The sequence below is a fragment of the Notolepis coatsorum genome (assembly GCF_963971535.1).
Source record: "Notolepis coatsorum genome assembly, chromosome: 19".
NCBI classification, from domain to species: Eukaryota; Metazoa; Chordata; class Actinopteri; order Aulopiformes; family Paralepididae; genus Notolepis; species Notolepis coatsorum.
Window position 1 is genome coordinate 17,913,523 of NC_140183.1, and position 25,699 is coordinate 17,939,221.

Genomic DNA, 25,699 nt, shown 5'->3' on the forward strand with positions numbered 1-25,699 from the left:
GGGCACATGCGCACAACGACCAGGTAGGGGAGGGGGGAATTGGCACAACGACTAAATTGGGATGGGAGGAAAAAGTACAGAAAAATCTGGCAAAAAAATATATATATCTAATTAAAGAATAATAGAATCGTACTGTTGCTGGAACGATTCATTACACACGTATACAGTATGTGTGTGTGTGTGTGTGCAGCTGCCTCACCAAGCCGTTTCTCCACTGGCTCTTAAGATGTGTGCACTAAGCAATAGAAATAAATAAAACCAACAATATGGAATATTCAGGATGGAGGGAAATGTACATGTGTGTATTATGGGTATGTATATAGAGGTAGAAATATGTAGGATTATTTGTGTAGGCGGGAATGCTTTGGAGGAGGGACCCAATCTCAAGGTTATTTATTTTTAAGTGTTTACTTTATTTTATTTCGTCTGTACTGTCATATTGTATTGCTGTTGGCAATAAAGTAAAAAAAATTGAATATTAATACAGTCTATTCCACTATATAGTAGCTATATCCTCGCAATTGGGTTTAAGTTCTTATTTATTTATTTTCTCTGAAATGAAGCCTTTAATCACCTGTGCATTGTATGTTACTATTGCACTTTACCGTTACATTTGTACTCTGGTTGGATGCCAAACGTATTTTTGTTGTATTGTACTTGTGCTGTATGATGACAATACATTTGAAATTTGAATCTAATCTAATCTCATTTTGATCAGTCGCAAATTGCTTTCGTGCTATGGAGCGCACGTGTGTGCATCTGTGTGTGTGTATGTATAGTATCCTCACAGTATCCTGCATCAGCTGCTGCATCGTTAATAAGCTATAGATTTATATGGAATTCGTTAATCTATTGGTTAGTCTATTCCACTATATCTGCGTGATTGGGTTTAGTTCTTATTTATTTAGTAATTTTCAGTGTGTGGGTAATGCTCACGATACCTCATTGAGTCAGGACTATAAATGTAAAACACATTTGTTAATGATACAAATATTGCCGTATTTATTATTATTATGAAGCCTTTTACCAGTTTCGTCACCTCTGCATTGTATGTTACTATTGCACGTTACTGTTACATTTGCACTCTGGTTGGATGCCAAACTTAGTTACGAAGATACTTACTGTACAAACATGTTAGAGAATGAGGTCCATTGTCTTTTGAATCCAATTCAATTCAATCATACATATAGCTATAGAAATTGCAACTATTATAAAAGAATATGAGATGGGAATTGGATGAGAATAGAGCATTTTCAATGAAGTACCACCGTGATAATTGTAGAGCAAAAAACAACAACATCACATGACGCATCACATTTGCACTGAAAAATAAGTAATAACATTGTAAATTATCATTACACTGTTGGAAATAAGAACAATCATTTTGGAAAAGTCTTGAATGTAGCTAAAAGCACAACTCTGCTTATAATAAGTTAATTATAATAATAATAATAATAATAATAATAATAATAATAATAATAATAATAATAATAATAATAATAATAATAATAATAATAATAATAATAATAATAATAATAATAATAATAATAATAATAATAATAATAATAATAATAATAATAATAATAATAATAATAATAATAATAATAATAATAATAATAATAATAATAATAATAATAATAATAATAATAATAATAATAATAATAATAATAATAATAATAATAATAATAATAATGAGGGCGGGCCAGAGAAGGGGTTTGATTGACCGGTACCATCTGAGTCTTTCTGGTTGGGGTTAGTGATGAGTCTGCAGTTGTCCGTCACATCAGGGACGCCGTCGTTGTCGTCGTCGAAGTCACAGTCGTCTCCCAGGCCGTCGTTGTCCGAGTCCAGCTGGGAGCTGTTGGGATGGTCTGGACAGTTGTCCCTGGTGTCCTGGTGTCCGTCTCCATCCCTGACACACACACACACACACACACACACACACACACACACACACACACACACACACACACACACACACACACACACACACACACACACACACACACACATTCAATGTAAGAATACATGTTAAGAAAATGCATTCTGTAACTTATAAAAAAATATTCACAGTATAAATATTACACATGTCTACTGTGAAAATGTTTTTTTTTTTTTTTTTATCTTTTACTTAATTGATTTTGTTGATTGCTCAACTTAATTAACGGTTTGTCTTTCGTAATATGTGTATTCAATGCAATGAGACCCTGATTATGACCAAGCGCTGAAACACCTTTGTTTGCGCTGCTGCTGTGCATTGAACATACAACTGAAAGACAACTATTGCCCGACTTTATTTGTTAACACTTTCACAACCACACTACAGAAGGTTAACCCTTTCACTACCACACTACAGACGGTTAACCGTCTGTAGTGTGGTAGTGAAAGGATGAACCTTCTGTAGTGTGGTAGTGAAAGGGTTAACCCTTTGTCGTGTGGCCGTGAAAGGGTTAACCCTTTGGTAGTGTGGTAGTGAAAGGGTTTTAATCTCAAGACATAGTTAGAAATGGAACACATATAAATATATATATATATGATACACAAATTACATTGTATTACACCCAACCCGTTTGCGTGTCAGACTCACGTGTCTTGGTTGGTGTCACACAAGTCTCCAACCAGGTCGTTGTCTATGTCCGTCTGAAAAGGAGAGGAGACGCTCTCTCTCAGGAAGACGTGAACACACAGCACTCTCGTTTTGGTTGGACACCATGCGCCAATAAACAGTATTTTATAAAAAAGATTCAGAGAAGCTTCTGCTTTATTGGTGATAAAAACACACACATTCAGATTCATGTTAGGGAGTGTTGTTATACTGAATATCACACCAGAGGGAGTGCTGTTATACTGAATATCCGGTCCTCTTCCACTGTTTCCCTCACTGTCCCATCATCCAAACTTAAACGTTTTGGTGACCGGGCTTTTTCACGAGCTGCACCCAGACTTTGGAACACCCTCCCTCAGACTGTCCGAGACTCTCCCTCACTCTCCACCTTCAAATCCCGACTAAAAACATACCTGTTCTCCCAAGCATACAACCTTCCCTACCCATAACCACCCGCCTCCAACCTACCACCTCCCGTTCCCCTTCCCTACTTTCTCTCCCTCTCCTGCCCCCCCCCCCCCCCCCCCCCCTCCCCTCGGTTTCCTTACTTCCCTGACTGTTCCCCTACTGGACTCTGTATATGTTACTTGTTACCGGTGGTTGTATGTCCTGCGTTTTCATACTGTTGCTTATTCCCTGTGGTTCTTTGTTTCTTTGTTCATTTGTTTTGCTCATTGTCAGCGTCTTTGGGTTCCTGAAAAGCGCTTTATAAATAAAATTTATTATTATTATTATTATTACCAGAGGGGGTGCTGTTATACTGAATATCACACCAGAGGGAGTGCTGTTATAAATGGTAAATGGCTGCATTTATATAGCGCTTTTATCCAAAGCGCTTTACAATTTGTTCCTCACATTTTACCCATTCACTCACACATTCACACACCGATGGCAGAGACGACCATGCAAGGCGCCAACCTATTCATCAGGAGCGATTAGGGGTTAGGTGTCTTGCTCAAGGACACTTCAACATGCAGAATTACCAGACAACTGCTCTACCTCCTGAGCTACTGTCGTCTGAATATCACATGAGAGGAGGTGCTGTTATACTGAATATCACACCAGAGGAGGTGCTGTTATACTGAATATCACACCAGAGGAGGTGCTGTTATACTGAATACCAGCACGGCTGTGATTCGGTCGAAAGTTACCGAAGAGAATCACACCTGCGCTGATATTCAGTATAACAGCACAACCTCAAGTGTGATATTGCTTTTATACAACAGTACAATAGCAATATTGATAATGACCATTAATGTAGCCTAAGTAACGGTTATTACACCTGTGCGGCGGAGTGATACATATATTATAGTTAAAAGTCCCAGTGCTGTTATACTGAATATCAGCACTCATGGAATGACTCTTGTCCAATCAAATAACTTGGTTGGAACTAACTGTTGTATAAGTAAGGGATAATGTATAGCTACGAGGTCATTGTCGCAAAATAATTTACCGACACTGCGTTCTGGAACACCGAGGCGCAGCCGAGGTGTTCTAAACGCAGTGAAGGTCAATTAGTAGAAGGCCAAGCCAAAAGAGAACAGGAACGACAAAGAAACAGGGAGCTAATGACAAGACTGGTAGACATCACATTGTATCTTGCACGGCAAGATGGGGCGTTCAGAGGTCATGATGAAAGTGGTACATCTTTGAGCAAAGGGAATTTTCTTGAACTTGTACAGCTACTTGCAAAATATGACTCCACCATCAAAATGCACCTTGATAACATCAATCACATCCAGTCTCAACAGAAAAAAACCACAGACCTCACTGTTGTCCTACAAGACACAGAATGACATAATCAGTGCCCTTGCCACCTATGTCAGAAGAGTAATTCTCAAAGAAATGGAAGATTCTAAAATATTCTCCACTCTCTTGGATGAGACAACTGATGTTTCTCATGGCGAACAAGTGTCCTTTGTTGTTCGCTTTGTCCATCAGATGGAAATCAAGGAGAGATTTTTACAAGTTTGTGATGTGAGTGGAACAACAGCAAAAGAATTGGAGAATGTTGTGATGACATTCCTTGAGGAGAATGGATTAAAAGTGGAAGACATCAGGGGCCAAGGCATACGATGGAGCCGCAAATATGAGCGGAAGCTACAGCGGTCTGCAGTCGCGAATTCAGAGCCACAATGAGAAAGCTTTATACGTGCACTGCCATGCCCACTGTCTCAACCTGGTCTTGGTGGAGAGTGCCAAATCAAGCCAGCATTTTGTTCGGTTTTTCAATTTAGTTGAAAATCTGTACACTTTCATATCCAGATCTCCAAAACGCCACGCTGCGTTTGTGAAAATGCAACAGACCATGTACCCTGGCCAAAGACTCTGTGAACTGAAAAGGCTGTCTGACACACGGTGGGCGTGTATAGAAGATGCTCTGAGATCCCTGAAGAAGGTCCTTTCTGCTGTGGTGAAGCTGCTTCAGAACATGGCTGATAGTGATCCACCAGACTCTGCAACAGGTGATGCCCAGATGCTCTTGCGTGGCATAGATTTTGAATTTATGCTATGCATGGAGATTGCCACACCCGTCTTCAATGAGACTGCCATCGCATCTGCTTCACTTCAGAGAAAAGACCTTGACTTGTCAGCATCATACACCATTGTGGAGGGAGTCATACAAAGAGTGAAAGCAATGAGGAAGGATGAGGAGTTCAAGGTCCTTTTCTCAAAAGCAAAAGGGCAAGCAGAGGCAGCAGGCATTGAGGTGCCAGAAGAAATACCTGGACAAACAAGACGCAGGAAGGTACCTCAAAGGTACAGGTATAGCTCTCAATCTGCTACAGAGGACTACCAAGTCCAAGACTTGGAGGAGCACTACCGGGGAAAGGTGTTCTTTACCTTTCTTGACATACTCTCCCATGAGCTACACCAAAGATTCAAAGGGAAGGATGACACGCCTACTGGGTCAATCCTATCACGTCTTCACTGCCTTACCATCTCAAGAGAATGTGCGCTTAAGTGCCTTAAAGACAATGATGTGGAATCTGTTTTCCCAAATATAACCATGCTCCTCAAAACATATGCTACAATACCAGTGACAACTGCTTCAGTAGAGCGATCATTCTCTAAACTGAAGCTGATCAAAACCCAGCTCAGAAACCGATGTGGGGAAAAAAGGCTCTCTGATCTTATGCTGCTTTCAATTGAGAGGGATATCCCAATTGATCATAATGAGATCATTGACATATATAAACAGATGACCAAAAGAAGAATTCTGCTATGACTCCCCCACCCACCATCTCCCTTCCATTGCAGCAATGGAGAGCCAGCACATACAAATCTGTCCATGAAAATAACCAACATATTTTCATTAGAGGTGATAGAGGAGAGGACAGAGGATGGCAGGAGGGAGGAGTCAGGTGGTACAATATAGTAAGTTTAATGGAGAGAGAATGGGGAAGATAGGGAGGGGGAGGGAGAGAAAGAGAGGGAGAGAAGGAGAGGACAGGATGGGGAGAAGGAGAGTAAAGGACAGGAGGAGAGAAGGAGAGGAGAGTACAGGAGGAGAGAAGGAGTGGACAGGAGGAGAGAAGGGGAGTACAGGAGGAGAGAAGGGGAGTACAGGAGGAGAGAAGGGGAGTATAGGAGGAGAGAAGGGGAGTACAGGAGGAGAGAAGGGGAGTATAGGAGGAGATAAGGGGAGGAGAGGACAGGAGAAAATGAGAGGAGAGGGGAAGTACAGGAGGAGAGGACATGAGGAGAGAAGGGGAGGAGAGAGAAAGGAAGAAGCTCAACGGCACTCGAATTAACTTTAACTGTTAAACTGTTTTATAAAATAAAAATGTTAAAGGTGTATTGTTCCCTGTGTGTTTTTATCATAGAGGTGTGGTTATACTATTAATCTGGGTTGTCTATGTTATTCTAATGTTAATCTTAATCAAGGATGAAGACTATTTCATCATACATGACGCATCATAGCTTTTTGCTTACTGATGGGGTCCCATGTTGTGCAGTAGGTGCCCTTTTTTAATGTTCGCCCCTGCCCTTCAAATAGCCTGAGTCCGCCACTGGGAGTCGGTATTGATTACCTGCATGGGGTTGCTTATCTCAGAGCAGCTGTCACACGTACATGTGTGGGTATGAGGAGTCGGTATTGATTACCTGCATAGGGTTGCTTATCTCAGAGCAGCTGTCACACGTACATGTGTGGGTATGAGGAGTCGGTATTGATTACCTGCATGGGGTTGCTTATCTCAGGGCAGCTGTCACACGTACATGTGTGGGTATGAGGAGTCGGTATTGATTACCTGCATGGGGTTGCTTATCTCAGAGCAGCTGTCACACGTACATGTGTGGGTATGAGGAGTCGGTATTGATTACCTGCATGGGGTTGCTTATCTCAGGGCAGCTGTCACACGCGTCGCCCACGCCGTCTCCGTCCCTATCCGTCTGCATGGGGTTGGGCACCTTGTGACAGTTGTCCAGCACGTTGGGGATACCTGGGGGACACCACAAAGACAAAGTTTATAAAGATACCTGGCGTACAGGACGACACCACAAAGACAAAGTTTATAAAGATACCTGGGCCCTCATTTATCAATGCTACGTACGCACAGATATGCGCGTAAACCGTGCGTACGATCATTTCTAAGCAAAGTGTGGGATTTATCAATATGAACGCGTGCTTGAGATTGTGCGTATATCTACGCACAGCTCCGACCGTGCGTATACATAGGCACCAAGCGGTAGAATATGAAAACTTCAACAGACGGGATAAGCTTCCATGCATTAGTTTCAACATGACGTGTTCGGTATGACACATAATTAATTAAATGGCTAAATGGTAAATGGCTGCTTTTTTATATAGCGCTTTTATCCAAAGCGCTTTACAATTTGTTCCTCACATTTGACCCATTCACTCACACATTCACACACCGACGGCGGAGGCGACCATGCAAGGTGCCAACCTGCTCATCGGGAGCAATTTGGGGTTAAGTGTCTTGCTCAAGGACACATCGACACGCTGCCCAGGAGGAGCGGGAATCGAACCAGGAACCTCCGGATTGCCAGACGACTGCTCTACCTCCTGAGCCACTGTCGCCCCTAATTATAGTTCATTGTAAAATAGCGACATTAGTGTAATTATTGTCAAACCCTATAAATAGCATTTGTTGGTTTTGGTCAGAGTCATTATGGTTTCAGTGGATAACCCTGATCTGCATTTAAGTGATATTTTAATTACAGATACCCCAGTAATAACATTACAATTTAATTAAATACAATTAGGCCTGAATGAGTCATATTCCTCCCGGCCACTGGCAACGACATTATCAGCCAAATGCGCATCACAGATTATCTGTACATTGACCGAGTGGAATCCCGTTCTATTCACATAACTGGATTTGTTTATTGATGGAGCTTTGAAAGCTACACGGGTACAGTCTATTGCTCCGATGATTGGGTACCTTGCGTAAAATCCTCTCTTGGCCTCGGCCTGCTGTTATTATTGATATATGGAAATTGCATGTAGTTGGGGGTTGGGGAAATTATGACATACAACACTGCGTTTTCTTCCACACTCCAATTTTGGTCCCAAATTGCGGTACAAATCAAGGAGAATGTGTCTCGGGTAGCGGACTCTACTTAATATTATGTTCGCTCTGCAACAGTATTCCAAATGCTATTTATAGGGTTTGACAATAATTACACTCATGTCTCTATTTTACAATTAACTATGATTAATTATGAGTCATACCGAACACGTCGGTGTTGAAACAAATGCATGAAAGCTTATTCCGTCTGTTGCCGTTTTCCTATTCTACCGCTTCGTGCCATGTACGCACGGTCGGAGCTGTGCATCGATGTACGCACAATCTCAAGCACACGTTCATATTGATAAATCCCACACTTTGCTTTACGCACATATCTGTGCGTACGCAGCATTGATAAATGAGGGCCCTGGTGTACAGGGAGAAACCACATCATAAAGACAAAGTTTATAAAGATACCTGGTGTACAGGGAGAAACCACATCATAAAGACAAAGTTTATAAAGATACCTGGTGTACAGGGAGAAACCACACCACATAAAGACAAAGTTTATAAAGATACCTGGTGTACAGGGAGAAACCACATCATAAAGACAAAGTTTATAAAGATACCTGGTGTACAGGGAGAAACCACACCACATAAAGACAAAGTTTATAAAGATACCTGGTGTACCGGGAGAAACCACATCATAAAGACACCGTTTATAAAGATACGTGGTGTACAGGGGGACACCACAAAGACAAAGTTCATAAAGATACCTGATGTACAGGAGGACACCACACCATAAAGACACCGTTTATAAAGATAACTTTTCTCCATGCGAGTACACACTGTCTCCATCTATGAACTTGTTTCTACATGTATGTTTTCTCCATGCGAGTACACACCGTCTCCATCTATGTCGTTGTCACAGGCGTCCCCTTGGCCGTTGGTATCGGTGTCCTTCTGGTCAATGTTGGGAACGTTGGGACAGTTGTCACAGGCATCCCCGAATGAGTCTGTGTCCGAGTTCTGCTGGTCTTTGTTGGGCACCAGCCTGCAGTTGTCCTGAGGAAGGGAAGAGTGTTCTGCGTCAGTCACACCGAGGAAGAGAACAGGGCTCTGCGTCAGTCACACCGAGGAGGAGAACAGGGCTCTGCGTCAGTCACACCGAGGAGGAGAACAGGGTTCTGCGTCAGTCACACCGAGGAGGAGAACAGGGCTCTGCGTCAGTCACACCGAGGAGGAGAACAGGGCTCTGCGTCAGTCACACCAAGGAGGAGAACAGGGCTCTGCGTCAGTCACACTGAGGAGGAGAACAGGGCTCTGCGTCAGTCACACTGAGGAAGAGAACAGGGCTCTGTGTCAGTCACACCGAGGAGGAGAACAGGGCTCTGCGTCAGTCACACTGAGGAAGAGAACAGGGTTCTGCGTCAGTCACACCGAGGAGGAGAACAGGGCTCTGCGTCAGTCACACCGAGGAGGAGAACAGGGCTCTGCGTCAGTCACACTGAGGAAGAGAACAGGGTTCTGCGTCAGTCACACCGAGGAGGAGAACAGGGCTCTGCGTCAGTCACACCGAGGAGGAGAACAGGGCTCTGCGTCAGTCACACTGAGGAAGAGAACAGGGCTCTGTGTCAGTCACACCGAGGAGGAGAACAGGGCTCTGCGTCAGTCACACTGAGGAAGAGAACAGGGTTCTGCGTCAGTCACACCGAGGAGGAGAACAGGGCTCTGCGTCAGTCACACTGAGGAGGAGAACAGGGTTCTGCGTCAGTCACACCGAGGAGGAGAACAGGGCTCTGCGTCAGTCACACCGAGGAAGAGAACAGGGCTCTGCATCAGTCACACCGAGGAAGAGAACAGGGCTCTGCATCAGTCACACCGAGGAAGAGAACATGGTTCTGCGTCAGTCACACCGAGGAAGAGAACAGGGCTCTGCATCAGTCACACCGAGGAAGAGAACAGGGCTCTGCATCAGTCACACCGAGGAAGAGAACATGGTTCTGCGTCAGTCACACCGAGGAGGAGAACAGGGCTCTGCATCAGTCACACCGAGGAAGAGAACAGGGTTCTGCGTCAGTCACACTGAGGAGGAGAACAGGGTTCTGCGTCAGTCACACCGAGGAGGAGAACAGGGCTCTGCATCAGTCACACCGAGGAAGAGAACAGGGCTCTGCATCAGTCACACCGAGGAAGAGAACAGGGTTCTGCGTCAGTCACACGTCTACAGTGAAGCAATGTTCACGTTTCCTGAAAGGTTCTGCTGTGGCAACTGTGTTCTAAAGAGAGGGTTTTCCTGCTGGTCAGAGGTGGCGGACCAACTAGATTATATTAGATTAGATTAGATCAGATTAGATTAGATTATAGGTCAACTCAAGACCTCCACACCTCCACGTTTTTGATCCCGTCTCCGTCTGCGTCGTCGTCACACTGGTCTCCGATGCCGTCGTTGTCGGCGTCCTCCTGGCCGGAGTTAGGCGTGTAGACACAGTTGTCCTGGAGGTAGAGACAGAGTTAGGCGTGTAGACACACAGTTGTCCTGGGGGTAGAGACAGAGTTAGGCGTGTAGACACACAGTTGTCCTGGTGGTAGAGACAGAGTTAAGCGTGTAGACACACAGTTGTCCTGGAGGTAGAGACAGATTTAGGCGTGTAGGCACACAGTTGTCCTGGAGGTAGAGACAGAGTTAGGCGTGTAGACACACAGTTGTCCTGGAGGTAGAGACAGAGTTAGGCGTGTAGACACACAGTTGTCCTGGAGGTAGAGACAGAGTTAGGCGTGTAGACACACAGTTGTCCTGGAGGTAGAGACAGAGTTAGGCGTGTAGACACACAGTTGTCCTGGAGGTAGAGACAGAGTTAGGCGTGTAGACACACAGTTGTCCTGGAGGTAGAGACAGAGTTAGGCGTGTAGACACACAGTTGTCCTGGAGGTAGAGACAGAGTTAGGCGTGTAGACACACAGTTGTCCTGGAGGTAGAGACAGAGTTAGGCGTGTAGACACACAGTTGTCCTGGAGGTAGAGACAGAGTTAGGCGTGTAGACACACAGTTGTCCTGGAGGTAGAGACAGAGTTAGGCGTGTAGAGACACAGTTGTCCTGGGGGTAGAGACAGAGTTAGGCGTGTAGACACACAGTTGTCCTGGTGGTAGAGACAGAGTTAGGCGTGTAGACACACAGTTGTCCTGGGGGTAGAGACAGAGTTAGGCGTGTAGACACACAGTTGTCCTGGAGGTAGAGACAGAGTTAGGCGTGTAGACACACAGTTGTCCTGGAGGTAGAGACAGAGTTAGGCGTGTAGACACACAGTTGTCCTGGTGGTAGAGACACAACTATTACCTACAGTCCTGTTGGTCTTAATAGTCATATTCATGGTCATAATGTCATTTAAATACCCGGACCTTAATAATGTAATTTAAATACCTGAATAAGACCTTAATAATGTAATTTAAATACCTGAATAAGACCTTAATAATATAATTTAAATACCTGAATAAGACTCCAATAATGTAACTTAAATACCTGAATAAGACCTTAATAACATAATTTAAATACCTGGATACGACCTTAATAATGTCATTTAAATAACCGAATAAGACCTTAATAAATAGCTTCACAGCTACTGTCGTTTGCTTTTGTAGGGCAGGGCAGAGTAGCCATCTGCATATTATACTATCTACTATTCATCTACTATTTATACCAGTATATCCTCTACATGTGTATTTATACCACTATATCTGTACCTCTCTACATGTGTATTTATACCACTATATATATATATATATATATATATATATATATATATATATATATATATATATATCCCTCTACATGTATATTTATACCACTATATCTGTAGAGTCCCACATAGAGGGACACATGTATTTATCCACTATATCTGTACCCCTCTACATGAGTATTTATACCACTATATCTGTACCCCTCTACATGTGTATTTATACCACTATATCTGTACCCCTCTACATGTGTATTTATATGACTATATCTGTACCTCGCTACATGTGTATTTATACCACTATATCTGTACTCCTCTACATATGTATGTATTATTTTGTTTTAAATAACTTTTTAAGACTTTTTTGGGGCTCTACTGTATCTTCGTGTCAGATTTGGCAATTTTGTCAGCAAGGCAAGTCCTTTCTGTTTGTGCATTCATCCCACTTTGAAGTAAGTCCTTATTTTTGTGAAGCTTTGCAACTGTTTTGAAAAATGCTCTATAGATAAGTATTATTACATTGTTATAATAATAATAATAATGATGATGATGATGATGATGATGATGATGATGATGATGATGATGATGATGATGATGATGATGATGATGATGATGATGATGATGATGATGATGATGATGATGATGATGATGATAATAATAATGATAATAATAATAATAATAATAATAATAATAAACATGCTCCAGCAGCAGACCTGTTTGCAGTGCTTGTCGTTGTCCATGCAGGGTAAGGAGCGGTCAGGGTAGCCGTCGATGTCAGTGTCCACTCCACACGTGTTGCCATTACCAGCCCAGCCCACGTTACACTGAGGAGAAACACACATCCATAATAATAAACACCCATCACATCTTGTTCTCTCTACATCCTGTTCTCTCTACATCCTGTTCTCATCACATCCTGTTCTCTCAACATCCTGTTCTCATCACATCCTGTTCTCTCTACATCCTGTTCTCTCTACATCCTGTACTCATCACATCCTGTTCTCTCTACATCCTGTTCTCTATACATCCTGTTCTCTCTACATCCTGTTCTCTCTACATCCTGTTCTCATCACATCCTGTTCTCATCACATCCTGTTCTAATCACATCCTGTTCTCTCTACATCCTGTTCTCTCTACATCCTGTTCTCTCTATATCCTGTTCTCATCACATCCTGTTCTCTCTACATCCTGTTCTCTCTACATCCTGTTCTCATCACATCATGTTCTCTCTACATCCTGTTCTCCCTACATCCTGTTCTCATCACATCCTGTTCTCTCTACATCCTGTTCTCTCTACATAATGTTCTCTCTACATCCTGTTCTCATCACACCCTGTTCTCCCTACATCCTGTTCTCATCACATCCTGTTCTCATCACATCCTGTTCTCTCTACATCCTGTTCTCTCTACATCCTGTTCTTTCTACATCCTGTTCTCATCACATCCTGTTCTCTCTACATCCTGTTGTCTCTACATCCTGTTCTCTCTACATCCTGTTCTCATTACATCCTGTTCTCATCACATCCTGTTCTCTCTACATCCTGTTCTCATCACATCCTGTTCTCTCTACATCCTGTTCTCATCACATCCTGTTCTCTCTACATCCTGTTCTCATCACATCCTGTTCTCACTACATCCTGTTCTCTCTACATCCTGTTCTCATTACATCCGGTTCTCTCTACATCCTGTTCTCTCTACATCCTGTTCTCATTACATCCTGTTCTCATTACATCCTGTTCTCATTACATCCTGTTCTCTCTACACCCTGTTATATTATCATACTGGCAATCGCGTCTCGCTCTGCCTACTGAGATATATCATTATCTCCAGCACCTAGTGTGCTCTGGGAAACAAAACAAATGCACCCACTTGCACGTGACCACGCCACTCCCATGCGTGCCTCTATATTACGTCGGAAGTGGTCACACCTCACCCTTCCTCATTCGTTTCCAACGCGGAAGCAGCTCAGATGCATTTCTTGAACTGGAGATTGTTATGAAGTGTAAGGAGAAATTACACAATGTTGGGAATTCGCCAGAAGTTCGCCAGCCCCCGGAACCTTCTCAGCACGTCCTAACAGCGCGGCGGTCCTGTCCTGTTTTTTCCTCGTCGCGTGACAGCGGACCGAGGGACTTTCGCGCGACGGTTGGCAGTCGAGCCACGTCGCGCCCAGGTAGGATCAGCGCTAGCAGGCATTGGTACTGGCATGTGTAATACTGCTTGTTGTCTCGTGAGACGACCGGGTGATGTATTGGCTCAGGGGGCGGGATATTTGGATAAACGTGGTCATCATGACTCACTTTTGGATGTTTTTCCAAGTATCCTAGCGCGCAGCTAATGCTAAGATGTTTGGGGTGCCGTTCCCATGTGCCCCGCCGGGGTTGTCACCACTCTTCCCTCCTCTTAACCGTTTCATTGCTGAAGGTCAATCGGTGTCTAATGTTTACCCTTTACATGGGTGGATGGGCTGACGACAGGGCTCAGGACAGGTGTGCCGTGCTTAGAGGAGCAGGTAGCATCGGTCCTTTGTCCTGGCATGGTTGAACGGTATCCCACCCGGAAGCCGACGCTGGAGGGCGAGTCTGCCCGGCAGGTGGCTGAGTGGGCTGATGAAGCTTATACCGCGGCAGGACGGAATTTAGCAGCAACCAATAACATTGCTCAATTGGCTGCTTTTCTGTCCAAAATGATGTCGGGTGGTGGGGCCTTAGGGCCAGCCGACGTCAAAAACATTGCACAGGTTTTTGAGGTTATACAGCTTTGACCCAGCCGCAAGCTATAACCGCAGGGAGGGTTAGGATGCTGTCAACGCTTGTTCACAGACATCTTTGGTTGGAGCAATCTCCCATTGAGGAGGAGAGGAGACTTCCCCTCCTCAGGGCTCCCATCTCCGCAGATGGACTTTTTGGTCTGTCCGCAGGGCGGTATTTGATCTGGGCTCCACACCGCCCCACACCGTGCAGCCAAAGGTGAGAGCACAGCCTCGCCAGCGGCTGTGGCGAGGCCCCCGGCCAGCGGCCATGTTTCCCCCGCCTGAGATACCCTAATCACAAGGCCGACAGCCTCGGTGGCCGAGGGATCGGCTACATTAGATGGGCATGCCCTAAAAGAACTTTGCCATCTAGCTGTGTCTAGCACGCTCTCCGGTTACTCCCCCTCGCTACACTACGGGACTCAGGGCTCTGATTTGTCCCCTTTGGCTGCGGGCCGCGTTCTTCCATGGAAGCGCAAGCGGCCCCACATTTCGCTTCTCATGGAGACGGGCTGACACCCAGTTGCTAGCTAGGCCTGGGTCTGTCTATGAGAATGCTGTGCTGTCAAGCGGCTCCCACACCACACGTCCTGCATCTGTGTTTGGTGAGCCTGGTGTTGTGTCTGTCGACGGAGCAGGGTTCCCTGTATCTAAAAAAAATTGTCAGATGGGGAACTCTAGGCCCAGGAGGTCGCAGCATGGGTTCCCCCAGCCCTGCCCTCGCCAGGCCGGGTATTACGTTAGTGCCTCCCCCGACCGGAAGACCGGCGGTGGTCAGTCAGGCACGCGTGATTTGAGTGGTAGTAATATCACTACAGGGCTACAGTGTGTAGGGACTCACCCTATCGGGCAGCGTGGGGACCACACACCTTGCATGTCCAGCTGCAGAGCAGGCTGTCCTCAGCAGTCTATGCCGGGAAGATGCTCAGCGGGGGAGCCTATGTCACCAGGGGTGATGGCCGCTCTCCCCGTATCAGGCCGGCCCTTTCTGTTGGGGTCCCCCCTTGGGTGCGATTGGTAGAGTCAGGGTGTGATATCCCGGCTCTGCGAGACACCCTGCTCGCGCGGTTGGCGAGTCCAGGGTTGGCAACACACAGCGGGAGGGACCGGGCCTCCTACCTACGGTTCCTGGCGGATCAGCGCCAGTTGGCTGCGGGTGCGCTTTGGCATTATCATCACGTATGGTTACAGGAGTGCCATATGTCGAGGTGGATGGAGAGAATGCTGAGGGAGGGGCTTGTGTTACAGTTTGCACAACCCCACCCTCCGTTTTTGGGTTTGGTACAGACCCTTTTGTCAGGGTCCGCAGCAGTGACAGCTCTGGCCGACGAGATCCAATCTCTGTTGGCGAAGCGGGCCATCGTCGTGGTCCCAAGGGAGGACGTGATGTGTGGCGTTTACTCCCGGTATTTTCTGGTGCCCAAGAAATCCGGTGTCAGACCTATACTGGACTTGTCCGCATTCAATCGACTGATTGTGGCGAGAAAGTTCAGAATGTTGACCGTCAAACACAGCCGGTCAGAGGAGATCGCCAGGTTTCATACCAGGCTGGTGGCGTAATATAGTGGCACGCATGGGAGTGGCGTGGTCACGTGCAAGTGGGTGCTGGAGATAATGTTTATCTCAGTAGGCAGAGCGAGACGCTCAGCCAGTATTCATATAAATAGGGTTATAGGATAACCTTACGTTCTCTCTACATCCTGTTCTCTCTACATCCTGTTCTCATCACATCCTGTCCTGCAGTGTGACTCACTGCGCACGACACCTCGCCGTTCCTCTCGATGATGCAGTGGGCGTTGCTATCGCAGGGGTTGAAGCTCAGCGAGGCACAGGACTTCTTGGGCAAGCAGGCTGACGACTGGTTGCCTAGGAAACCCGCCTTACAGCCGCCACACATGTATGAGCCCTGAGAGAGCGGGAAAGAGACAAAGGAATATACTTAATGACAAAAGTATCTGAAGAGGTTATTTAACCCTTTCACTACCACACTACCAATGGTTAACACTTTCACTACCACACTACAAAGGGTTAACACTTTCACTACCACACTACAAAAGGTTAACGCTTTCACTACCACACTACAAAGGGTTAAAGCTTTCACTACCACACTACATAAGGTTAACCCGTTCACTACCACACTACAAAGGGTTAACGCTTTCACTACCACACTACAAAAGGTTAACGCTTTCACTACCACACTACAAAGGGTTAAGGCTTTCACTAACACACTACAGAAGGTTACCCCCTTTCACTACCACACTACAGAAGGTTAACACGTTCACTACCACACTACAAACCTTCCAACTGTCTCAATAAAGAACCTTGGACCTCATGCACCAACATTCTCGTAAGTTTCCTCGTAAATAACCTCGTATGAATCAACGCGTGGAGAGGTGCTCTTAAGTTGCCAAAGTTAACGCAGCTCCGAACTCCTTGAATGAAGTACATCACTCATTCTTAAACTGGAAGCGTGTTCTCGTATACCGGAATTAGTATACAGACAAATTCTCCGGCCCCTTATAAGGTGAAGTACTGTGTGCAAAACGGAAGCGAGGCACTCAGCGTTGTATCTGTGCAGTGCTGACCCCTGTATTCAACAGGTAGCGCAGAGACGATTTGCAACTGATTTGATTAGATTCAAATGTATTGTCATCTTACAGCACACTATAGCTATAGTGGAATAGACTGTATTAATATTCCATATACCGTCTTGTTGTGCGCTCCTGGCCACCTGCGCTCGGCTCACTCCCCAAGAAGGAACCGTTAGTGCATGCCAAAATAGGCCCGAAAAGGTCGTAAGTGGAGCTACGATGAAATTAGCTTGTAACTTTTGTCGTAAGTCCGTTGGTGCATGAGGTCCCTTCGCTCCTGTCTCCCTCTCAGCCTTCCTACTGTCTCAATAAAGAACCTTCTCTCCTGTGTCTTGTGGAATAATATATCCATTCCCCAACTCATGTAAAGACACCCCCCTCCCCTCCCCTTTGTCCCCTATCCTATGTCCCCCCCCACCCATTTGACCTATCAAATGGGTCCCCCTCCTCCCCCTTTTTCACTATAAAGGGCTCCTCCCGACAGCATTCGAAGTCTCTACCTGGGTCATTCAGCTGATCACCTGGGGCGAGCCCCTCAGCCATTCTCTCTAACTGCTATGTATATTTATATCTGTCTAGTTAATAAACCTTGTTATTAACTGAACCTCGGTTGACTGAGAACATTCTTCAGGATATTCACAATATCCCACAGTCTCCCTCTCAGCCTTCATACTGTCTCAATAAAGAACCTTCTCTCCTGTGTCTCCCTCTCAGCCTTCCTATTGTCAATAAAGAACCGTTTCTCCTGTGTCTCCCTCTCAGCCTTCCTACTGTCTCAATAAAGAACATTCTCTCCTGTGTCTCCCTCTCAGCCTTCCTACTGTCTCAATAAAGAACCTTCTTTCCTGTGTCTCCCCTACTCTGTCTCCCTCTCAGCCTTCCTACTGTCTCAATAAAGAACCCTCCCCTACTCTGTCTCCCTCTCAGCCTTCCTACTGTCTCAATAAAGAACTTTCTTTACTGTGTCTCCCTCTCAGCCTTCCTACTGTCTCAATAAAGAACTGTCTCTTCTGTGTCTCCCTCTCAGCCTTCCTACTGGCTCAATAAAGAATATTATCTCCTGTGTCTCCCTCTCAGCCTTCCTACTGTCTCAATAAAGAACCGTCTCTTCTGTGTCTCCCTCTCAGCCGTCCTACTGTCTCAATAAAGAACCTTCTCTCCTGTGTCTCCCTCTCAGCCTTCCTACTGTCTCAATAAAGAACCTTCTCTCCTATGTATCCCTCTCAGCCTTCCTACTGTCTCAATAAAGAACCTTATTTCCTGTGTCTCCCCTACTCTGTCTCTATACATAATAATATATCTGCCAGCACATAGTTGTCTGACACGCAATTGGCCACTAGAGGGTGCAACCTCCCTTTTAGAGTAGAGACGAAACAGTCACATTACAGTCATCCCCAGCCTAGAGGAGTTAGTAGAGTTCTATCTACTCACTATAGTGTTGGTGCAGACAGAGTTGGTCACACAGGCGTCAGCCAACTCCACACACTCGTCGATGTCGGCACACTCCTGAAAATAAAATCAGAGAGAGAGAGAGAGAGAGAGAGAGAGAGAGAGAGAGAGAGAGAGAGAGAGAGAGAGAGAGAGAGATATCGAGAGATATCGAGACAGATCAATATGGTGCATAATGGTGTTTTGATTTGTTTTTTTAGGAGCCCTGAGGTGCCTGTTCCTGGCATCCACACAATAAAATGAATGGATATTTAAAAATATATATTAAAAATAATATATATATATCACATGATAGTAATAAACAAGCACACTGTAACACAGCTTAGTGACACTAGTGTGTGTATGTGTGTGTGTTTGTATGTGTGTTTGTATATGTGTGTGTGTGTGTGTGTGTGCGTGTGTGTGTGTGTGTGTGTGTGTGTGTGTGTGTGTGTGTGTGTGTGTGTGTTTGTATATGTGTGTGTGAGTGTGAGTGTGAGTGTGAGTGTGAGTGTGAGTGTGTGTGTGTGTGTGTGTGTGTGTGTGTGTGTTGGACCTGCTTGTGGTTCTTGGCATACTCCAGTCCCACTCCGATGAGTGGCGGGCCCCACAGGCCGGGGGGGCAGGGCTCACAGCTGAAGCCTTTGGCTGTGTTGACGCACGCATAAGGAGAGTAGCAGGGCTGGGCCTCCAAACACTGAGAGTAGAAGAAGAAGGAGGAGGAAAAGAAGGAGGAGGAAAAGAAGAAGAAGGAGAAGAAGAAGAAGATAAGAAGGAGAAGGAGGAGGAAAAGAAGGAGAAGAAGGAGAAGATAAGAAGTAGAAGGAGAAGAAGATGGAGAAGAATAAGGAGAAGATAAGAAGGAGGAGGAAAAGAAGAAGGAGAAGAAGGAGAAGAATGTAAGAAGGAGAAGGAGGAAAAGAAGAAGATGGAGAAGAAGAATAAGGAGGAGAAGATAAGGAGGAAAAGAAGAAGATGAAGAAGGAGAAGATGAAGAAGTGTGATGAAGAAGAAGGAGAAGATTAGAAATAGTTAAATAAATAGTTAATAGCTAGTCTGTTTTATGACCTACAATATAGTATCCACAATCTAGAAGATATTGTGATGCTTTCTGCTATGATATGTTGCCACTCTGTTTTGTGATATTTTTCACCGTACTATTTCAAGGCTTTTATTAAAAAAAACATGTAATGATGTCAAACAATGTTGTTGAGAATAGAACACATGCCATGGTGGAAAGTCTGAAAGGCTCTCAGTTTCATATAGCTAGTAACTGATCAATGATCAACTGATCAATGGCTTTTAAGGAGGGTTGGGTATCCAAAATCGGTTCCAAATTGGAACTGTTTCCAAAAAATGTATTCCAAGGAATCATTAAGAGATTTGAATTTAGATTCTGATGATCGGTTCCTATTAAACAAATGTCCCTTTTGCACTAGTTTCAGTTCCTGTGGCGACCATCGTAGTTTAGAATGGATATAGAGCTCCATCATGGACCACAGCAAGCGGTGCTCAAATGTGTGACTTTATTTGGGTCTGGAAAATGCCTGAAAAGTGCAACACCTGTGCCGAACCTATTTCATGCGAGAGAGGATCCACGACTAACATGACTAACACCTTCACTTGCATGGTGTACAGATCAATGAGTGTACGTTACCGTGTTTGATGTGTTGCAATGGTTAAGTGAACATGTGACTTATTCTCAACAGCGAGACCGCAAACAAGTTATACTTGACCAAATTGCTAAAACTGTGTGTCGATTGCAAATACTGTAGCTGTAGTGTATAATTGTGTTGGTGAATGTCCACAGGTTGCTAGTAACGTTATAGCCAGCCTACTGCTATTCAATGATACTCCTTTTTTAGAGATGTCAGCAGTGTCACAGCTTATGCGGTGAAAAAAGCTGCACCCCTTTTTTATCTTTCTCCCATTTTTCAATTTTTCTCCCATCCCCAATTTTTCGTATTGTCCAATTCTACCCTCCCCTGTCTCGAGCGCTGTTAGGCCATGCCTCCCACAGGCCGGCTGCAATGTGGACTAAGCCTTACATCACGTGTCCCCTCCGGTACACGAGGAGGCAGCCGTCGCATCTTTTCACCTGCACAGCGCAATCTCTCAGCGGCGAGGGTCTGCGTGGCAGGGTCACGCCACCCCAGTTGCTTCCTGATTGCCCCGTGATTTCAATATGGAATTCAAACAAAACTGAAGGACAAATGTAGAAGGTTTTCCCCACAATAATGCCAGAACAATTGTTGTGTAGTGTCATACTGTAAAGGTCTCTGGTAATTCTCACATCCCAGCATCCCCTCTCTCTCAATTTTGCACCTCATCAATGTCCTGACAGTGAGTGCCGTTGCCCGCGGTGCCCTCGGGACACTCCCCACAGCGGAAGCCTGGGTAGTTGAAGGTCTCCATGCAGGACACGCCCTTGAAGCAGGGGTTAGGAGAGCAGCGGGACCGAGGCTCATGGAAGCCTGGAGGGAGAGGGAGTTTCACTTTCAGGGAATATGCACGCAGTATTCCAGACACCACATTAATTGCTCACATTTACATTTACATTTAGTCATTTAGCTGAACGCTTTTATCCAAAGCGACTTACAAGTTCTGTACGACTGGTCAGCAGGAAGGTACAACTCTTACAGCCGAGTAACAATGTTCATCAAAGTGTTGAAACTTGGGTGCTGCAGTGTTGAGTGCATAGACAGTAGTAAAGACATATTAGCATAGTAGGAACAAGGAAGAGTGCATGATTGTAGAAGGCAGTAAGAAGGTTAGTGTTTTCATTTCAGATATTGATTGAAGGTGTGTTTTTAGTTGACGGCGAAAGATTGTTTCGGCTGTGGAGTGGGTCTGAGGCGGCCAGAGGATGTAGAGCGGAGGGGTCTTGAGGTTGTGTAGTTAGAGACCATTGACCGGAGGTAGGCGGATCGAGGACCTTGAAGCGGATTCGTGCGGCGATGGGGAGACAGTGCAGGTCCCAGTTAATGTTTGCATGCATGTTGATATCTGATGTATGTATATATCCATTTGTCTGACTATAACTGCATATAACCCTATACTTACTTATTCACCTGCAAATAACCCTTAGCTCTGTATGATAGCATGTATAAATGCTGTATATATTTACCTGCACATAGTCTGGTAGCTGTATCTGTAGATACTATATCTGTACATATCCTACTCTTACTAGTTACGCTGCTGCCCGCTGGACAGTATGACTACTACCATACTGTCTTGACACCTGAATCACTGTACAACTCTGTACATATATCTGATTAGCACTATACTCAGTAGTACTAATTTGTATATTTTGTACCCAGTTTAATCACCTGTACATTGTATATTGCTGTTCTTTTCATTGTACTGTACTTGTGCTGTACATTTGAATTTAATCAAATCTAAAATCGAATCGAATGTCCTATTGTATGTTCATATCTCACTCATGAATTTACACATATTGAGAATAAACTAAATATTTTGAACGTTACCATGGAAACAGAACTTAGACAGAGGAAACTCCTCCATCACAGTATGGTACGCTGCAGCCACGGCCAAGGACAAAGGCAGGCTGCAGCATGTCATCCACTCTGCTGAGAAGGTGATTGGCTGCAATCTGCCATCTCTCCAGGACCTGTACGCCTCCAGAACTCTGAAGCGTGCAGGTAAGATTGTGGCCGACCCCTACCACCCCGGTCACAACCTGTTTGAGACACTCCCCTCTGTCAGGAGGCTGCGGTCCATCAGGGCCAAAACCTCACGCCACAAGAACAGTTTCTTCCCCTCTGCAGTGAGCCTCATCAACAAGGCTCGGGACCCTCACTGAACCCCCCCACACTGTTACATTAACACACCCTACTGGACTATATACTTGCCCACCGCGTTGTTACTCATTCTAATTAGTGTATATAATTGACCACATCTGCCCAATTGCACAGCCCTGGCCTATTCCTATTTGATTTTTTACTTATAATTGTACTATATTCTATTGTGCTATATTTAATTTAGTTCATATCCCATATAATTGTATTCAACCTCTTATTTACAGTTGTACAGCCCTGGCCTATCATTTATTTCATAATTATATTATTCTATTGTGCTTAACTTAGCTCATATTCATTTTATTTTACTCCACCTCTTTATTGTATTATCTGTCTGTTAATGTCTGTCCGCTAATGTCGCACCGATAACGTCCAAAGCATATTCCATGTGAAAACTACTTGGCACTAAAGACCATTCTGATTCTGATTCTGAAACGGACCACTAGCCTAGCTTAAAACTCCAGGAGGTGTTTTTGGCCAACAGCTAAGCTAGCTGGTCCGTATCCACTTCCATTCATTTGTACTAAGCTAGCCTAGCTGGTCCGTAGCACTTCAGGACTTGGTGGCCTGGCCCATCGGTTAGTAACCTAATCAGCACACATGCTAAAGCCACCAGCACATGGACAAGCAGACTGGACTCAGGATGGAGAGTGACTCACCGCACACCTGGCACTCCAGGATAGTGTTTCTAATCAGGGACATTTCCTTCACCTGGACAGAGAGGAGAGGAATCGAGATCAACAATAAGGTGTCAGACCTTTGGTTCCACTCCCTGCCTTGCTAAAGGTGACTAGGATGCCTCCTTAGATCTCACTCACTCACTCACTCACTCACACACACACACACACACACACACACACACACACACACACCACACACACACACACACACACACACACACACACACACACACACACACACACACACACACACACCTGTTCCCTGATGTCCAGTCGTAGTTCTCCAAGGATCTGGTTGAAGATGATGAGTTGACCAATCAGAGCCTTCGTGTGATCACCTGAAACCAGACCAGAGGACCAATGAAATCAGGTTAGCAATTCTCTTTGTACATTAAATTTGTCCCACAATTGTAGAGACGTGACCAAGTCAACATTTGCTCGAGTCTCAGTCTCAAGTTGAGCCCCAAGTTGTTTCTCTCTAGTTATTAATGTCAAGTCTGAAGTTATGTTCCCAGTCATTAAAGACAGAATCTGTAATACCACCAAACAGCGACCTCTAGGCCAAAGAGCCCTGCTTGGTATTGCACTTTGTTTACCTTTTTTTGTTTTGGTATGATGTGTGGGTTAGAGTTGGGTGGGAATAGGGGAGATGTTGCTGTTGTTGGAGAGGTCTAGAGGAACTCACACTATAATAACACATTAGACCAAAACAAACATTTTAAACAAAAGTGCAATACCAAGCGGGGTTATTTTGCCTAGAGGTCGCTGTTTTACAGCATTACAGATTCTACCTTTAATGTGAATAATCATAATATAAAATCCAATAAGAATCTCTTGCTTGTTAATACTTACATTTTGAAGTCGCCATATCACTAATCAAAGGTCAAGTCTCAAGTCACTGGAACATAAATCAAGTCAAAAGTCAATCCATTCAGGTCTCAAATCATCATGTTTCATCATGTCACCCAAGACTAAGTCATTTGAGTAGTAGTTTGAGTAGTAATTTGAGTAGTCGTTTAAGTAGTAATTTGAGTAGTAATTTGAGTAGTCATTTGAGTAGTCGTTTAAGTAGTAATTTGAGTAGTCATTTGAGTAGTCATTTCAGCAGCCATTTGAATGCCAATTTGAGTAGTCATTTGACTGGAGTCCACACCTCTGCCCCACAGCCTTGACCTGGTACACACTTACCCAAAATGGAGTTAATATCCCCACTCACTGGCAGAGAAAAGAGAGAAAACAGTCCTCAGAGTGATCATCATCAATACCACAGACACTTCTGTCCAACAAAATATATGATCCAAGTATGGTCTTCTTGTCTGTTTGTTTATTCATTCATTTGTTAATTCATTATTTATTTATTAACGTGTATGATCTGTGTTTATTAATATATGTATGATCTGTGTTTATTAATGTGTATGAACTGTGTTTATTAATATGTGTATGATCTGTTTTTATTCATGTGTATGATCTGTTTATTAATGTGTATGATCTGTGTTTATTCATGTGTATGATCTGTGTTTATTAATATGTGTATGATCTGTGTTTATTAATATGGGTATGATCTGTTTTTATTAATATGTGTATGATCGGTTTTTATTCATGTGTATGGTCTGTGTTTAGTAATGTGTATGACCTGTGTTTATTCATTTGTGTATGACTTAAAGACTTGTTTATTAACACTTTGATTGCCGGAAGACGCTTTTAGGCGTCCTTCCCCGCCATGCTCAAGTTGCCGAAGACGCCGTAACTCGTCTTTGATATCAATATTTCAAAAATCTGTGATCGGATTCATATTTCCCATCCGCTGGCCTGAGACCCACCAAAAAGCCCCACAGAACCCTCTAGCGGCTCAAGAGCGCCATCTGGTGGCCGATCGGCGCAATCGCCAAAGAGGATGTTACATGGACGATGTGCTATTCGCCCATATTACTTCCGGGCACTCGCTATAGGTTCCGGCACTCTAGCTCGTCACAATACATAGCGATCCGTTGCGAATAACTTGATAAACAACATGATTTGGACGTATATACTATTATACAAGCTGGGAATGGACCCGATATTTCTATATCCCATAATAGGAAAATGTCTGTTCCACGCTCATCGCCCAACGGCGCGAGGAAGATACGGTAAGATTCAGCGTTATTTTTGAACGTGTTCGATATAAACTGCTCTGATGATCATATCACCCACACTAGATGAATGATATAACGCTGCCCACGGAAGTATAAACAATCCCCCGCCCATCCGGTCATCATCAGATGATACGTAGAAACTTCTAGAAGTACGTCCAATTGAAATTTTTGATCTCGCACAGATTCCTACCAAACTGTATTTCATCATCAATATAATGCATTTGGGGCTATAAATCACGTTCTGGAGAAAGCTGCAGAAAGAGATGAAAACATACTTATACTTTAGACCATATTTTACTATGAATATGTGAATGAAAAAGTTTAACGTTGCTACACAATGAACAATACATATAGGACCTTGAATGGGCCCTAATAATGGCAATCTGGCAATAGAATTTAAAAAGTTATAGCTCTGCAAAGAAGGGGAACTTATCCATGTTAAATAGAGCTGGCAACGGATGGTATATCATGAATTTAGCCTT

General features: G+C 44.3%; 1 protein-coding gene across 2 annotated transcripts in view; it reads right to left on the reverse strand.

Annotated features, from left to right (window-relative positions):
• thbs3a (thrombospondin 3a) overlaps positions 1 to 25,699 on the reverse strand; it is a 64,969-nt gene that overhangs the window by 25,075 nt on the left and 14,195 nt on the right. For both annotated transcript variants that reach the window (XM_084336966.1, XM_084336965.1), the window contains exons 5-17: positions 24,274 to 24,300; positions 23,341 to 23,423; positions 23,065 to 23,116; positions 20,913 to 21,061; positions 19,144 to 19,284; positions 18,591 to 18,665; positions 16,322 to 16,474; positions 12,531 to 12,641; positions 10,471 to 10,578; positions 8,988 to 9,147; positions 6,932 to 7,050; positions 2,588 to 2,640; positions 1,731 to 1,912 (exon numbers count right to left, since the gene is read on the reverse strand). In XM_084336966.1, the coding sequence (XP_084193092.1) occupies positions 1,731 to 1,912; positions 2,588 to 2,640; positions 6,932 to 7,050; positions 8,988 to 9,147; positions 10,471 to 10,578; positions 12,531 to 12,641; positions 16,322 to 16,474; positions 18,591 to 18,665; positions 19,144 to 19,284; positions 20,913 to 21,061; positions 23,065 to 23,116; positions 23,341 to 23,423; positions 24,274 to 24,300 (1,413 nt within the window). The remainder of the gene's footprint in view (positions 1 to 1,730; positions 1,913 to 2,587; positions 2,641 to 6,931; positions 7,051 to 8,987; positions 9,148 to 10,470; positions 10,579 to 12,530; positions 12,642 to 16,321; positions 16,475 to 18,590; positions 18,666 to 19,143; positions 19,285 to 20,912; positions 21,062 to 23,064; positions 23,117 to 23,340; positions 23,424 to 24,273; positions 24,301 to 25,699) is intronic.